General features: G+C 42.3%; 1 protein-coding gene across 1 annotated transcript in view; it reads right to left on the bottom strand.

The window, feature by feature from the left end:
• The window catches only part of Spon1 (spondin 1), a 279,250-nt gene that overhangs the window by 134,701 nt on the left and 127,461 nt on the right, over window positions 1-17,088 (bottom strand). The window contains exon 5 of the mRNA XM_021166919.2: window positions 13,984-14,106. Coding sequence (XP_021022578.1) covers window positions 13,984-14,106 — 123 coding nt within the window. The remainder of the gene's footprint in view (window positions 1-13,983; window positions 14,107-17,088) is intronic.

Below are 17,088 nucleotides of genomic sequence, written 5' to 3'. Positions count from 1 at the left end.
GGAGTGCCTGGCACCAACCTTTGCAGAAACCCCATTTGTGCTTATAAATATCTGGCCTTTCTTGGAATAAACAATTCTTGAGGGTGTATTTCTCAACTCATTGTTTGGAAAACTTGAGTTCATAAATGCTATTAGCTTCAGCAGAGTTTTGTGTGCAAATTCCTGGGTAACCATACGAAAGGCTATCATTAATAGAACTTGAGTACCCCATCCCCAATTTCATAAGGCTTTTTTTTTTTTTTTTGGTGTTTAGAATAGTTTCATGCAGAAGGAATACTAAATCTGTCTTTGCCCACCCCCTTCTTTTCTTTTTAAACACAGGGTTTCACTATACAGCCCTGGCTGGCCTGGAACTCACTATATAGACCAGATTGACCTGGTACTGGGATTAAAGGCATGTGCCACCACACCCACCTAAGTCTTTTTTATTAATACCTACATTTCTTGAAATCACATCTTAGAGATTAGCAAACAAGCTTGAAGAAAATAGAGAAAACTGCTGGGTTGAGGTTAGCCTTCAGAGTCAACCCCATGCTTTCCCCATTAGGGAGACTGGTAGTGTTAGACTTATATGTCCGTCTCCCCTACCCACACTCATATCACTGAGAACAGGTTTAAGCTACAGGAATGAGCTACAGTGATCCCGAGTTCTGGAAACTACCAGGCAGCCGGAATAAATGGCAAGAGAGTATCAACAAGTTAACTTACTCCTTCCAGTGGTAATGGGGCGCATCCTTGAGAGACAAAATTACTTCACACAAGACAGAATTTTGGATGGTCAGTCCCAGATAGGTACATCTTAAGAAAGGATGTACTCAAAAGAAAGAAAGAAAGAAAGAAAGAAAGAAAGAAAGAAAGAAAGAAAGAAAGAAAGAAAGAAACTCCATGTTTGAGCTTTTAGAAAGAGGATGGAGGAAGGAAAGAGGCTGCAGCTTTACCAAATCCCAAGACCCAATCAAACACCAATAAAATAGCTGGAAGCAGAGGTTCAGAAGTAATCCTTGGATGTGGTTTAAATGAGAATGCCTCCCATGGGCTCAGATGCTTGAACACTTGGTCCCCAGTTGGCGGTGCTGTTTGGGTAAGTTTAGGAAGTGTGGCCTTGTTGGAGGAAATGTGTCATCAAGAGTGGGCATCGGGGTTTCAAAGCCAGATGTCATTCCCAGTTCATGTTCTCTGCTTCCTTCTTATAGTTCAAGATGGAGCCCCCGGCTTCTGATCCAGCTGTCATGCCTGCTGCTTGCTGTCATGCTTCCCTGCCATGATAACTCTTAGTTTCTGGAACTACAAGGTCAAATGAACCCACCCTTTTATAAGATGTCTGTCATGGTATTTTATCTTTCGTCTCCTTTTCTGTTCCTTCATTCTGAATTTAACTGTGGCTAGGGATAAACTGCAAGTGTTTCTTTGTGCTTCCAACCCCAAAGCAGAAGAGAACCTGCAAACTGAGAGGGATGCTTGCCGGGGCTGTGTGAGAGAAAAGCAGCCAAGACACCGTATCATCAGGAAGAAGTGAAGGAAGAGTGAGTGGCCAAGAACAAGGAACGACCAGGAGCTTTTGGCAGTGTGAGAGGAAGAAGGCACACGGAGAACCCGTACAGAGGAGGGTAAGTGTAGGAGGGAGAAATCAATAAACCACAGAATGAAACAACAATCAAAACTGCTTTAGGGAAACTTAGAAGGGGTGTGGTAAATGTATAAGAAAGATATTATGCCCACTTCTGAAGAGATCCTTATGGGAGGAAGGGGCAGTGGGTAGCAAGCTGTAAGCAAGGGTAAGGTCAGATACATGATTGAGTGCCATCAGAAACTGAGCAGAGAGAAAATGAAATAGCCAAACTGTGCAGAGTATGAAGAAATGAGAGGACAGAAATGGAGGATGGAGTGTTCTGGGAGAAGCAGAGATTCTTAAAGCAAGAGAAAGCACCTACTAAGCCACTGTTCACACAGAACAAATGCGTTGCATCTACTTGTGGAATTAATGAGGTAAGAGCAAAGGACAAAAGGACAGAGAAATAAAAATAAAAGATCAACTAAAAGAAAAATATCCGTGTTAATAAAATAGATGGAGGTATGAGCTGAACCTTCAGATTCACTTAGCATAGCTCAGATAAAAACAAATCATGAAACACTTCAGCTGCAAATGAAAAACACACATACTACAAGGAGCAAAGCTGCAGACTCCTTGTAGGAATCTGGTCATGGGTGAATGAAGAACAGGTTTCTTCACTGAGATGGAACAATCACATACAAAGCATGCAGTAAATGCTGTAATGGACACACAAGGCTAATTCTTTTTCTAGTTCCAACTCGGTCAGGGATTTCTGTTGTTGTTAGAGGGTAAGTGAGTAAAAATATATGTAATGGTGAAAATGTAAAATCCAGTGTGAAGCTTTGCAGCTTCAGAATGGCTCTGCTAACTGTACAGAAGTTCACGGAGACATATAGACTCTCAGTCTGGTTAATTTTGCGGTGTGATGTTATTTTTATTTGCGAGTTCTTTATAATAAAGTTTTAATAAAAAAAGGATTTGGGTTTTTAATCCAGTTATTTTTCCAAGTGAAAATATTTTTAAAAATGTTCAGATGTGAGAAATAAAATCACTCACTAATGAACAAGCACTGGCTTACTATTCTCCTCTGAAAAATAGGAGTTCTTAAAAGAGGAAAGATAATGTTCTAAAAGACTGCAAGAAATCCTGAATTAATAAGTATTTATTGATGACATAAATAATTAAAACTAATAACAGAGCTATTGTTTGGAAACGGACTTTCCAGCTAAGAACTGTCAGGATAAAAGCAGTGAAATAAACAAACTAAGCAATGTAAATTAGAAATGGGAAGAGCTATGAAAATTAACCTCAAAGCTTTTCCATAAAGTGAAGCAAAGACACTGCTCTAATGAGCAGAGGGTATATAGAAAAAGCAGAATGGAAATCCTTGCTCTTTTTATTTTTTATGATTTATTTTTTCTATTATATATTTATTTTATTTCCTGCATGCATGAATAGTATGTGAACCAGGTGCATGCAGTACCTGTGGAAGCCAGAAGAGGGCATCAGATTCCCTGGCACTAAGTTTTGGATGGTTGTAATTACCATGTTGGAAGCTGGGAACTAAGCCCACATCCTCTTTGAGAGCAGCAAGTACTCTTAACTGCTGAGCCATTTCTCCAGCCCTCTACTTAGTCTTAATTAATTAATTAATTAACTAGTTGATTAATTAATATTTGCAGAGCTAAGGGTTGAACCCAGTGCCTTGCGCCAAGGCTACATTCCACAGCCCATTTCTTATAAGTCAACAGTTAACTGAAGAGGGAAGAAAATGAGTGCCAATGAAAATTAAACATATGCAAAACCCAAGCCAATCAAATAGTATCATATGGAGTAATACCAAAGAAAGTCTAAGCTAATCATCTGGGACTCGCCGAGCAGAACCTGGGGGAGACTGGGTTATTGTAAATGCAAAGAATTTGGAAGACAAAACAAAACAGAACTGAACAGAAGACGACCGCTTCCAATAGGGTGAACTCAATAATTTCCTAGGAGATCTTAAAACCTTCCAAAGTCTGAAATTACTATAAAGTTAATCAAGATATGTCAGAGGAAAGAGAAAGCAAGCAAGAGTGTAGGCGAGATCCACTTTAAGGCACATGTTATTAAAACAAGATAATCTGTTAGTTAAGCAAAGGCTAGAGCTAATGAGAACACTGTGATATTTCATCTACAGGGCCTACAAAACACTGCAATAAATAGAAAGTAAAACATGGTAAAAACACAGAGATCAATATGTATACAATATTAGAACAAGGTATTAATGCCCTCACTATCAGAATAGCATAATGAAGAGGAAGTGATAGAGGTTTAAAACCTAACTAAACATCCTGTAATACAGCAGAGAGGGCAGAGGTTGCTTGAAATTACAGTGCTTAGGCTGGTGTTTTATTGCAGGCTCCTTAAGGAGATGAGGAATTAACATAGTCCCCTTGTTCTCTAGATTATGTCCTGGGAAAGATCAAAAACTGAGAAAAATGCAAGATCCAAGGAATCACTAGAGACACTGAGGTACTAGGGAGATCACAGTCTGCCGCCTGGAAGCACAGAAGGCTTTCACAACAGTCACGGGCAGCCTGGGCCTCCCTTTCCTGGCTTCATCTTGTTCTCTTTCCTTAAACACTGCAGAACAGATATCACCCCAACATTGCCTTGTCTAGCATGCAGATACAAGGCATAGCAGATACATCAGCAGAGAACACAGGGTTCCTGTAGAGAAACTGGATCCCAGGCAAGGGCAGCTAGCGACCAAGAAGCAAGCAGGGCCTGACACAGCTTCATAGCAGCAGATAGGCCAACAATTCTACATAAGCACAGTGCATATCCTTAAAGTCAGAGGGAAGATATTAATAATCCCAAACAAAAACAAGGAGAGGGAGGCTGGAGAGAGTTCAGCAGTCAGAAGCACCCACTGCTCTGTTAGAGGACTCAGGTCTGGTTCTCAGCACTCACGCAAGGCAGCCAACTCCAGTTTCCAGGGATCAGATGTCCTCTGGCTTCTGAGGGTCCTGCATGCATATATGGTACTCATAAACTCGCAAGGACCACAGGCATACATAAAATAAATAGATAAGGCAATAAATCTTTCAAAAGAGAACTAACGACAAACACACAAAAGTAGAGAAAAGGAACCAAGCACAAATGAGCTATTAGCACACGCATTCATAAAGGCCATGGAATCCTTTGTGAAGATGCACAACTTCAGTCCAATCAGGGGGACACAGCAATGACCCCAAAGTGACAGTCTATATACTACCACTGGGTGCTCTTCAAAACTGTTCATGGCAGTAACATCAAGACAGCCCGAGGAAGTGTTCCACATTGAAGCCAATGAAAGATGTATGACAAATAATTGCCCTGTGAAATAACTGGCTTAGATTCTGGGTGAAGATTTCTCTTTTCTTTGCTACAGAGCTGTTCTGTTCAATACGGTAGCTGATACTTTCACATGACTACTGTGTGATTAAAGTATGGCAAGTCTGAATGCAAAACAGGTACCAGATCTTAGTGTGCCACAAAAAATATGCAAAATATGCCCATAATGAATTTTCAGGCCAGTTTTGTGTTAGCATGACATGATTTGGGATACTGGCTTCAATAAAATAGAACATTAAATTTAATTTTATTGGAGCTGGAGAGGTGGCTGAGCAGTTAGGAACACTTGCTGCTCTAGCCAGGACTCAAGTTCAATTTCCAGGGTGCACACAGTGGCTTGCAACTCCATTTCCAGGGGGATCTGAGACCCTCTTCTGGACCCCATGTACACTAGGCATGCATATGGTACACATATAAACATACAGGGAAAACACACATACATGCAAAATAAAATGACTCTAAAACATTAATTTTAGCCAGGTGTGGTGCCACACGCCTTTAATCCCAGCACTTGGGAGGCAGAGGCAGGCGAATTTCTGAGTTCGAGGCCAGCCTGGTCTACAGAGTGAGTTCCAGGACAGCCAGGGTGATACAGAGAAACCGTCTGGAAAAACAAAACAAAACAAAAATAAATAATAATAAAATTAAAAAAAATAATTTTATGGCTTCCCTTTACTTTTTAAACACAGCTTCTAGAACATTTTAATTTTCTCATGTTGCTGACCCCGGCAGCTTGTATTATAAGATATTATGTGGTGTCCATGAAGAAGACAGGAGAGGCAAGATTAATGTAAGTTAAACAAAGTGTCTAGACTGGATGGCAGTGCTTTATCAGTGTTAATACTCAGTGTGCAGCAATTTCGTATAAGAATGCCTTCTTTGGGGAGCACACACCGAAGTACTTAAGACTAGAGATCCAGACAGTTGCCATGGACTCTCTAGATGGTGGGATGTATGGGCACAGTGCTTAAGAGTAGAAAAGAAAAGGCTTTCGAACCTCAGCCTCATATTCAGTCCTATGTCATTGAAGTGTGAGAACATAAGAAGATATTTCCAGGCATGTAGAGCATCAAGACTTGCCTTGCAAAGAGAGTTAAGAGAATGTTCTTGCAGAAAGTACCGGAGGGAGAAGTACAAAGGGCAAGGGGAGACCAAGGCTTTAGAAAAGTTTATGGTGGTTTAGACACACAAAGTCTAAAGACTGAAAAAAGAAATTATGGTGATCAGGAAATAAAATTCTAGAGATCAATCAATATAAAGTATATGTGTGGGTAGAAAGGTGGCAGAGAGCTAAGGAATATGAGGTGTGCAAAAGTTCGGGGTGTTGTGATATCAACACATTTGTGATGTTAATGTAAGGGAGTCAGATAGCTTTTGGTTGTTATTGTTTTGAGACAGAGTCCCAGGCAGCCCAGCCTGACCTCAGATTTGCTTTGTGGCTGATGCAGACTTTGGAACCTCATGTTCCTCACACACCTCCTAAGCGCTAGGATCACACGCCTATGCCACAGTACATCGCTCATATAACGTTTCAACCAGAAGAAGATATAACTGGGTAATAGAAAAAAAAAGTATAAAATTTAAAAAGGAGCAGAAAGGATAATCAGAACACATAAAAATGAAAAGAAAAAAATAGTATGGCTAATCACAATAATGGTGGCTTATGTAGAGTGAGATCAAAAGCAAATAGTGTGGGAGGGGTGTGACATGGAGCAGTGATGCTGTGCACTGGGCAGAGGCAGAGGCTGACAAAGAGCAGTGATGCTGTGCACTGGGCGGGGGTGGGGGCTGACATGGACCAGTGATGCTGTGCACTGGGCGGGGGTGGGGGCTGACATGGACCAGTGATGCTGTGCACTGAGCAGGGGTGGGGGCTGACATGGACCAGTGATGCTGTGCACTGGGCAGGGAAGAGCACATCCCTCAGTGCCTGTGGAGGAATAGGAAAGAAAGCTTACCAAGGCAAACACACACTGGGTTATTAAATAAACAACAGTAAATATAGCAAAGAAGGAGCTATGTAGCACATACTCGCTGATCAAAACAGTAAAGAAACAAAACCAAGAACGAAAATACAAATAAAAAAAATAAACCCTCCAACCTCTCTGAAATTTTAAAATACTCCACTAATTAATATTTATGTCCAGAAGGTAGAGTGCACAAAAGCGTTTTACCAAGGGAACAGTGAACATAAGAGGTCCATGGCAAGACCTCTGGGAAGGGCTCAGGGATCAACTAAGAGGAAAATTCACAGCCTCGTGTGCACTAATAATTAATAAATACAAAAATACAGAAAGGAGGGAAGCCAGTGTACAAAGTAAACAATATGGAAATTTATCAAGATCACAAAAGGGCCATCCAAATGACACAGAAGATAATAGGATGCATAAAAGCAGATGTATGCAAATTAGAAGAGAGATAACAATGCCATTATTTAAGTCGATAACAAAGCTTATTAGATAAAAGCAATCCAGATTCGTCAGAAAATAAAGGGGGAGGATCTTCCCTCTACCACGGTTGTCTGATAAGGACGGTGAAAACCTGTGCAAAATGAGTGATTGTTAAGGAAAGAAGAAAAATTCTAAAACTAGACACAAAAGAACTCATTTATGCCAACAACCGATGAGGAAATTGGAGAAAATCACTAAGTGTGTGTGGGTGACTCTTTCCAACAATCAACTTTTTTCTTTTTTCTTTATTTTTCTCTCATACAATACATACCCACCAGGAGCTCCCCTTCCTCCATCCTCCCAGTCCCTACCTCCCCTCCACCCCCCACCCCACCTGCCCTCTGCCCCAGATTCGCTGCTCCTCCATCTCCCCTCAGACAGAAAAGAGCAGGTCTCTCAGGGGTATCAACCAAACATGGCATAACAAGATACAAGACTAGGCCAAAGCCTCATATCAAGGCTGGATGAGGCAACACAGTAAGAGGAAAAGGGTCCTAAGAGCAGGCAAGAGAGTCAGAGCCAGCCCCCTGCTCCCACTGTCAAGAGTCTCACAAGAACACTGAGGTAAACAATCACAACATATCTGTAAAGGTCCTAGGTCAGACCCATGCAGGCTCCCTGATTGTCACCTCAGTCTCTGTGAGCCCCTATGAGCCCTGCTTAGCTGATTCTGTAGGCCATGTTCTCCTGGTGTCCTTGACTCCTCAGGCACCTACAATCCTTCCTCCAACTCTTCCTTGGAGTTTGCCAAGATCAACCTAATGTCTGGCTGTGGTCTCTCCATCTACCAACTATCAGTTTCTAATAGACACGGGGGTACACAACTAGTTAACTTGAGATTAACATCAGATTAAAGAGAATCAAAACCCAGAAACTACTTGTTCCTGCATGGAGATATGAAGAAGTTGAAGGCAGTACTGGTGGATTATTATTATATTATTTATACGTGGTTTTTAATTCCAGTGCTTTCTCTGTTTTCAGGAGTCCTGACATCACCTTAGTAGCTGATAGGAGAAGAGTAAGATGACTTGTCTAAAGTAAGACAAGGTTGGAACTTGTAACTATGAGAGAAAATTAATCATAAAACTAGAATTCAATGAGTTAAATGTGATGTGGAAACTTTGCATATAACTAGATGAACAAAAGGATAAAAATATTGTCATCAAGTTAGCACTAGTTGGTAATTTTTATGGGATTGGAAATAATAATTTTTAAATGACTTGCGTATTTTTATTTTATGTGCATTGGTGTTTTGCCTGCATGTATGCATGAGTGTGCCAGGTGCCCTAGAACTGGAATTACTGACAGTTGTGAACTACTGAGTGTGTGCTGGCATTAACCTAGGTCCTCTGGAAGAACAGACAGTACTCCTAACCATTGAACCATCTCTCCAGGCCCCATGAACATTTTTTTTTTAAAGCAAGTGACCCAATAGAGAAGATGGCTGAATGTCATTGCAAAATTAACTTCAAATATATAGGATGTATTTCCCATTGGCCATATTAATATTTTAGCCAATGTGTCATCAAATTAAAAACTGGATATAGGAAAATATTCTTCAATATTTACTTGTCAAATAGCATTAAATGATGTTATGTCCAAAGTAGAGGAAGTCATTAGGAGATGACAAGCTGTCTACAGGATGAAAGCATTTGTCAAGAACCCAGATTCCTATGAGAGCTAGTGATAGAAGATGTTTAGCATCTTATGAAGCTCCATGAAGACTGGGCACGTGACTGGCCCTCAAGACATCCTTATGGGCCTGGCCACCTTGTTCCTGGGAAGCAGTACCGCCCATGGTCCCCACAGTTGGGAGTGGCAGTCTGGCAATGCCTAGGACAGACACCATGGAGCTTGAAGTAGGTTTCAGCAATGCATTCAAGTGCAACATACCTGGAACACTCTCTCTGGCTTCTAAGTCTGGCTGTCTGCAGAACAGTAGGTAGAATAGCACAGGATTTAGTATCAATGGACTTCACATTGGATGATGCTTTGTGAAATAGATGTTTAATTCGACTGCGGAGGACAGAGGAGTGATTCCCCTCATGACAGCCCCCAAGGGAAGGCAAAAGGAAACCTCTTGGATCTCAGCCTTGGTTTTGGTTCAGACATTCTCCAACTATTGACTGCTTCATAACAGATCCCAAGGGAAGGAAACGGAGAATTATCTGGTCCAAGCTTTGATTCTGGTTCATATCTTCTCTGGCCATCGGATTGTGTAATGCTACTTTCTTATGTGTCAAGACCTTTTCACTTACAGAATTGGGAGGCAAAACTTACATGGTCTAACCTTAAAATGTATCTCAAGAGCTTCTTCAATGAGAGGGTTTGGGAAGAATTCCACAGTTTCCAGATGTCTAGCAGAGATTTTGATAGTACCAGAGGAGGAATGCCTGAAGCTATTTGGTCCATTCTCCACTGGCCTCTGTCTCTGTTTCACCATATCTAGCCCTTCCCAGAGAGAGGAATGCAGACTTCCCCCAAGGAGAGAACCCCAGAAGCAGCATTGGGAATAGAGCACTTTGTACAATCGTTGAGAAGAGACACCTGCAGACACAGTTCATGATGTCTGAAGATGCAGGGTGACTGACTGACTGTGCGTGGCGACTGACTGGGCATGGTACTGTTCAGTCCCCCATGTAGCAGTCCTTGTGATTCCTCAAAGGTAAGTTACTCACCTTTTACTTTACTTCAACTGAGGGTTGAACACCCAAGTTTGTTTTCTTACCCCCCTGCAGAGGTTACCAAAATGTGACCCATAGGCTCCTGGGAGCCCTGAGATCCTTTCAGGGAATCTGAGAGACTGAAACTATTTCATAACAACATGAAGACATCATTTTCTGGCCGTAGTGTGTTGACACTGGCAGTGAAGATGGGTCAAGGCAATAGCCTTGGCCTGTAGTAGTGGCTGATGTCTTCCTCAGAGCCACACGTTCACAGCAGACAACAAAAGGCTCGATTTTGCATGAGTGTTCTTCACGCAACAGAAAAAACGAGTCATTTGAAGTTTCGACTGATAAATACACACCTTGCTATTCAGAGCAACTAATTTCAGAATGTAAAAAGCAATAAAAACTGTAAAGCAGCTCCGCTCTATGGACTGGAGCACTCTGATGGACTGGAGCACTCTGATTGTCCTCAGTGAACACGCTTAGTGATTCCCTGAGGTGCAAGGCACACTAGCCACTCTGCACATCCATAAACCATCATTCTTACTTGAAAGAACAAATGACAGGCAAATTACAGTTATTCAGACTTGGGAATCTGGCAGACATTTTTCTCAAAAAATGAAGTCAGTCTGTCACTTCAAGGAAAACAACTGACAGTATCTGTTGCCGATAATAAAATCTGAGTTTTCAAGCAAAACTCAGAATCTTGGGAAACTTGTAGCCATTACTGTGAACTTGATAGCTTCCAAGTTATCCATCACTTTCCTGATGGGCTCTGTCCTCTGGGAACGGATATGAGTTTGATAGAGTTTAATGTGAAGTCTCGGCATTTGGATGATCTGTGACTCTCAATAAGCCAGGATTTTTCATATGGTCGGCATCAGGGCTACACAATCATGTGTTTGTAAAATATCCATCCAAAGAAGAAGGTAAGCAGTGAATTTTGGTCACAGAATACAAATCTATTGGCACAACTGCATATTCTGCATTGTAACTAGACTTAAGAAAATTCTGCTATTTGTAGACTTTGAAGTAGTTTGTGGTATAGCACCAGAGATTTTCTGTAAGTACCTGGAAAGATTATGATAACAGTCTTTAAAACATTATTTTATTTATGTGCGTACACCTGTTTATTTGCATGTGTATCCCATATGTGCAGGTGCCGGCAGAGGCCAGCAGAAGATGGTAGATCCTCTGAGTTAGAAATTGCTGTGAGTGGGTGTATGGAATCAAACTCAGGGCCTTAGTGAGAAGAGCAATTACCCTTAACTACTGAACAATCTCTCCAATGCCCCCAAACACTCTTTTTTCCTACTTACACATGCATGAGGGCTAGAATTGTCTTTACGTACTTCTATCAAAGATGTAAATCACTAGATTGAATGCAGAAACAAAAGTGAGTGTCAGTCCAGGTGGCAATGACACCCTTTTCACAACTACTTTCTTTGGCTAACACAGTCACTTTCATAAAATATATGTTTTTTTGTTAGCATATGACAAACATATTGAACATGAAATATATTTATTATTGCTATGTTACTTAAAACTAATAAGTAATTAAAAAGTTTTCTCAGCTAAGGGAAACACCGAGAGATTTAACATAAGCATATCGATGCTCTCGGTGATTCTTAAACATATTGAAAGCCAAGAGATTTAACATAAGCATATTGATGCTCTCGGTGATTCTTAAACATACTGAAAGGATGCAGAGACTGAAGAGGCCGAGAGCCTCTGTCCCAAGATCCCTGCTTGCAAAGTGACATTTTGGATGACTAATTAAAAAGAGACAAGGGACTTGGCACTCGACAGTTTGTTGTCAGGAAGCTTCTCTGGGCTGACAACGGAGCTGGTTATCATGACAGAATTATCCCTGCAGCTTATATTAGTAGAAGCCATCTCTGCCATTGCCTGTGTCCTTGCCAGTGGCCCAGTCCTTCAAGCATCCAAGTTCACCCGTGGCCCTGCAAGGACAGTCTGGTGGTGTCCCTGATCAGTACTGGGCATCTTGACTCAGTGTTAGCTAGATGCCTGCCTCCCAGATGGTAGCAGGTATGATCCACTGTCACCACCTAATCTTCAGGAGAGTATCAGGCATGGGCAGGGACAAAGACTCAAAGATGAGCAGATCATAGCTTTTATCCCAGGGTTATGGCTTTTATCCCAAAGGAGTTTCCAATTTGTGGGAAGAAACTTCTAGAAGAAATAATCCCAACACAATGTGGTAAAGGCTATCCTGTGTTTGAAGATGAAAGTCTTTCAACAGGAAAATTAGGCCACATCCTGGCTCTGTGATGTGATGCCTGACAATGGGGGCAATCCCAGGAATCAGGAACACACGTCTTCCTCAACAACACCACAGAAGCTCTCTGTAGGTTTGCATGTGGTTTGCCCCAGAGGCTCAGAGACATTGATTTGGTGCCATGCCCTGACCACCTAAATTCTGGGAGACAACAGTGACCAAACAGAAATGAGAAAACTCCTTAGGACCACAAAGGATGAGCAATGGCCCAGCCATTTTTATCTCTTCTGTTAGTGGGGACACTGTAGGACATTTTTTCTAGCATTCCAGGGCCCCCTCCTGGGTAGAGTGGCTAAGTTTGCTCACAAGGGTTTCTCATGCAGCTAAGACTAGAGCAGGCTGAATCCCAGAGTCTGAGGAATGCCTTAGCCAGAGGCTCTTAAGTTCCTAAATTTCAACTTTATGGGAGTTAAATTAAATAATAAACCTCTTGATCTGCTCAGGAATGCTGGAGTCCCCTTTGGGTGGGCTGTTTGGGCACCAAGGGAGGTTCTGATATTCCCCGGGGTCTACTTAAGTCTCTATCATGCACCCTTTCCCCCTTTGCCTTTGGAGACCTGGCCCCAATCCCTCTTTTTAATCTCCTCTCCTATTTCTGTGGTTCTTCCCAGCTGTGGTAACTTCAGAGTGAAATAAACTCCTAAGAACAAAACAGACCTTCCTCAGGCATAATATGCCCAGTGCCACCCACAGCCACCCTGCCTCCCAAGGCTGCAGAAAATCCCCCCCCCCCCCAGGTCTTAAAGGAAACAAAAAGCAAAGGCAGGACATCGCACATTTGACTCTGGACAAATGGTGACTTCTCTCTGATCTTCAGGGAGTTTATCCACAAAGCCGGCTATTTTCCAATTCAAGGGTACGCCATCAGCAAACATGCTTAATATTGTGTGGGTCAGCTCATCACTCACAGCAACAAATTCCATGTGATGATTCGACTGCTGTCTATCTCCCCGCAGTCCCTAAATGGCATGGGATCCTGCACCGAATCTTTTCTCCTGCTCACTGTCATATTTTTAAGGGCTTAGGAGAATGTCTGCTCATTACAAATTTGTTGAGATAACTGTCTGACAAAAAAGAGTTGGAGAGTGACCTATTTTAGGATACTTTCCTCACATAGTGACTTTGGGCTTCCTGACAACTCCTGTAGGCTGAGATCAGCTTCTTTGAAGTCTGGGGTCATGTGGCATTAGACAGTGACGTCTGGATCCAGAGGGGATATTGTGTATTGGATGATGACTGACACTATGGTTGTGGGTACTGAGTTACTATGGTTAGGGTCCTGAGTAACTGCTACACTGTCTGTGGAGTCAAGAGAACCCCTTGGGCAGTCATCTCTCATAACAGTCTGTTCTGTAACATGGGTACAGCTGTTTTAGGAGGACAAAGGCTACAAAATGCTTGGCTTGAAGATAAAAGAAGCACAGATGAAACTGTCAGAACAATGTCATTCAAAGACTCTCAAAGCATACCAGGAGTATGCCTGTGTGTGCCCATGGATTTGCTTTCTTAGGGTGCAAGTTCCACAAAGCAGTGGATACTAACAAGCAGGCCTGACACAGCTCAGCTAATGGATCCCATGATCAGATCAAGCATTAGCAATGTGCTTCCCCTGACCCGTAAAGTAGCTGCTGTACTCACGAGGGTAATCCTTTGGATGAGTCTTCTCGGACCAGTTCCCATAAAATGTGAGTCTGTACTTGGCAGTTCCACAGGCGCAGCAGTCTAAGATCGGTCTGTCCGTCACCCCATCAAGTGTGGGATCTGGAACGGAGAGTCAAGTTAGAAAGCAGATGGGGACCTCATAAAAGACAGCCTTGCAGCAGCTTGTCTTATCCTTGATCCCTGTATAAAGAAGATGCAATACAGTTGCATTGATTTGTAAGGCTCAAGACCAGCACTGGGATTACTATGGATTTTATATTTCTCAACTATGAATATATAGCTTGCAAACAAAAAAAAAAACCTCCAAGTTCTTGTTCTCCAGTCTGAGGTGTTCTATGGAACCAAGAGTACAGAATCTCTAGGGTGAGAAGACTTTGGGAAATCAATGCTAACTCTTGCTCAGTTATTCTTTTCATTTTGAAGTGTGTGTGTGTGCCCACGCACGCGCACATGCACGTTTGATTGTGTGAGGGAATGCCATGTGTTTGCAGGTGCCTGAGAACCCCAGAGGAGGGTGTCAGATTCCCTGGAGCTGGAGTTACAGATGGTTGTGAGACACCTGATGTAGGTGCTGGGAACCAAGCCAGGGTCATCTGCAAGAGCAGCAAATGCTTTAAACCACTGAGCTGCCTCTCCAGCCCTTATGGAACTGTTCTTTCGCTATCCTGGCTTCCTCCCCATCTCTTCCACTGTAGCATCTCTCTACTAGATTTTCCAAGAAGTATTTGTGAGGGCTCAAAATGCTGGACCAGAGCAGAGACAGAGGTGGCTTTAAAGTAGGTTAATGAGATCAAGTAGAGCTGTCTTCAGCCTTCCTAACTCTGCAATACTTTGATGCAGTTCTTCATGTTGTGGTAACCCTCAACTATAACATTATTTTCACTGCTACTTTAACTGTAGTTTTTCTACTGTTATGAATTATAATGTAAATATTTGATATGCAGGATATCTGATATATGACCCCTATGACAGGGTCATTTGATGCTCAATGGGGTCTCAATCCACAGGTTGAGAATCACAGAAGTAGGAGCTGGAAATTAAGAGGAGGGAATGCTTATGTAGCCGCATCATCTCTTGTCATGCTTTCAAAGACTGTACTGGAAGTCGGGGAGGCAGGGGGCTTTTGCAAATGTGTTCACAAGTTCAAGTTTCCTTCTGAGTGTAGAAGCAGCCAGGAAAATTTTAAGATTCCCTCTCCACCCCTATTTTTAGCTGTGAGTAGCTGATAAGTAGGGAAAGAGAGATTACATGAATAAATTCAGCATTTCTGATTAAACCCAAAGCTCTAACTGCCTTAGTGCTCTCGGGCTGCTTGGCTGCCTCTCAGAGGGGACAATGCCTACCGACGCCACTTACTGCAACTGCCTTTTCTGTAGCTCTCTTTCCCAGCTGTGTTAACATCAATCTTCCATTTTTGCAAGTTGGACATTTTTTCTTAAATATTGTACAAAAGAGCGGCAACCAAGGGGATGAAAACCATTTTGCATGTCAGAAACAGCATTTTTCAATCTCTTTAGGAATTTGCTGAGCTTGCTGGGCTTGAACATGCAAAATCGATGATGTGGAGATTGAGTTTGGGCATGGAGACAGAGCATGAGACAGTACAGAGACGGACTGAGTCTTTGTGTGTGTTGCTTTCATTCCGTATATACTGCCCTCGGAAGCGCTCTGGCTATCCCTGGAGGTTTAAACGTGAAATATCCTCCATGGGCTCATGTGTTCCAATACTTGGTCCCAGCTGATGACACTGTTTGGGAAGGTCCCGGAATCTTTCAGAGATGGAACCTTGTTGAAGGAAGTAGGTCATTGGGGGGCGGGCCTTGAGGCTACGTAGCCCAACGTCATTTCCTGTGCCCTCTTTGTAGCTGCATTTCTGACAAGCCAGCCCCATGCTCCTGCCACCCTGTCTTCACTGCTATGGTGGATTGTATCCCCCTGTAGTGAAGACTAAAATAAACCCTTTGTTCTTTGTGTTGTTTCTGCAGAGAATTTTATTACAGCAAAAGTAAAGTAACTAAGACATCCCTCTTTTGCAGATTGTTAAAAGGAAGAGGCTGGGTGAGTGACTTGATCAGGTTTACTTCTGAATGTGGTAGCAGGTTAGTGAAGCCATGCAGGCAGAGGTGGGACCCAGGTCTGTTTTTGGTACAGAGCCTATGACCTCACTCTGAATTCAATCACTTCTGGAAAGACTCACTCTAGATAGGTCTGCATAAATGATACCTAGTGAAAAAGAAGTGTTTCTATTTTGCTTTTTCCAAACAAAGAAAGGTACATAAACAAAACAAAGCCCTTCCTACAGATTTCAGAGATTTCTAAAGAAGCTCAACGGAGAAGGCTGCAGCCACCAGAAGCTGGAATCACTGGCAGGGACTAGTCTGTGCCCGGGAGCAAGCCGCCCGCTAACACCTGCGCACAGAACCTGGACTTGATTCCTGGGCAAGCCACTTGGATAATAAGGACACCCTTACCTAGTACATTTTAGGATAGGTAGCTCGAACCAGAATATCTGGTCCTTTTGCAGTCCTGTGATGAGCTGCATTGTTAAAAAATAAAATCTAAATTAGCTTTGAAAAGAGGCTTTGGATCTGAGAGATACAAGCTGGGATTTTGATTGTAAAGACCAGGTGCTGTTAAATGAGGCAGCAACAATGTCCGGAAGACCCAAAATAAGAGCAATTGGAAGCTTTACTTTATCAAAAGGGCTTTTAGATTTAGGTAGCAGCAAAGTTAAAGATACTGTGAAGGCCTTTACAGAAATAAATATATAGCAGCCTTTGGAGAGTAAGCTTCCATGTAAAAATTGAATGTCTAGGTTTGAAAAGGGAACTGTTTCCTATCAAGAACAGGCTTTTGCTAACAAAGCAGGCTTTCAAAAGGCTGTGTTGGCAAGCACCAACATATTCCCATAGTGCAACAGCTGGGCTGCTACGCCAGATAACCTCGTCCTGGAGTGTGGCCTCGGTTTCCCTTTCTTTTTTTTTTTTAAATTTTTAATATTTTTATTACATATTTTCCTCAATTACATTTCCAATGCTATCCCAAAAGTCCCCCATAGCGCCCCCCACTTCCCTACCCACC

This window comes from Mus caroli, chromosome 7, assembly GCF_900094665.2.
Source record: "Mus caroli chromosome 7, CAROLI_EIJ_v1.1, whole genome shotgun sequence".
NCBI classification, from domain to species: Eukaryota; Metazoa; Chordata; class Mammalia; order Rodentia; family Muridae; genus Mus; species Mus caroli.
This window is presented reverse-complemented; position numbering and strand designations above follow the sequence as displayed.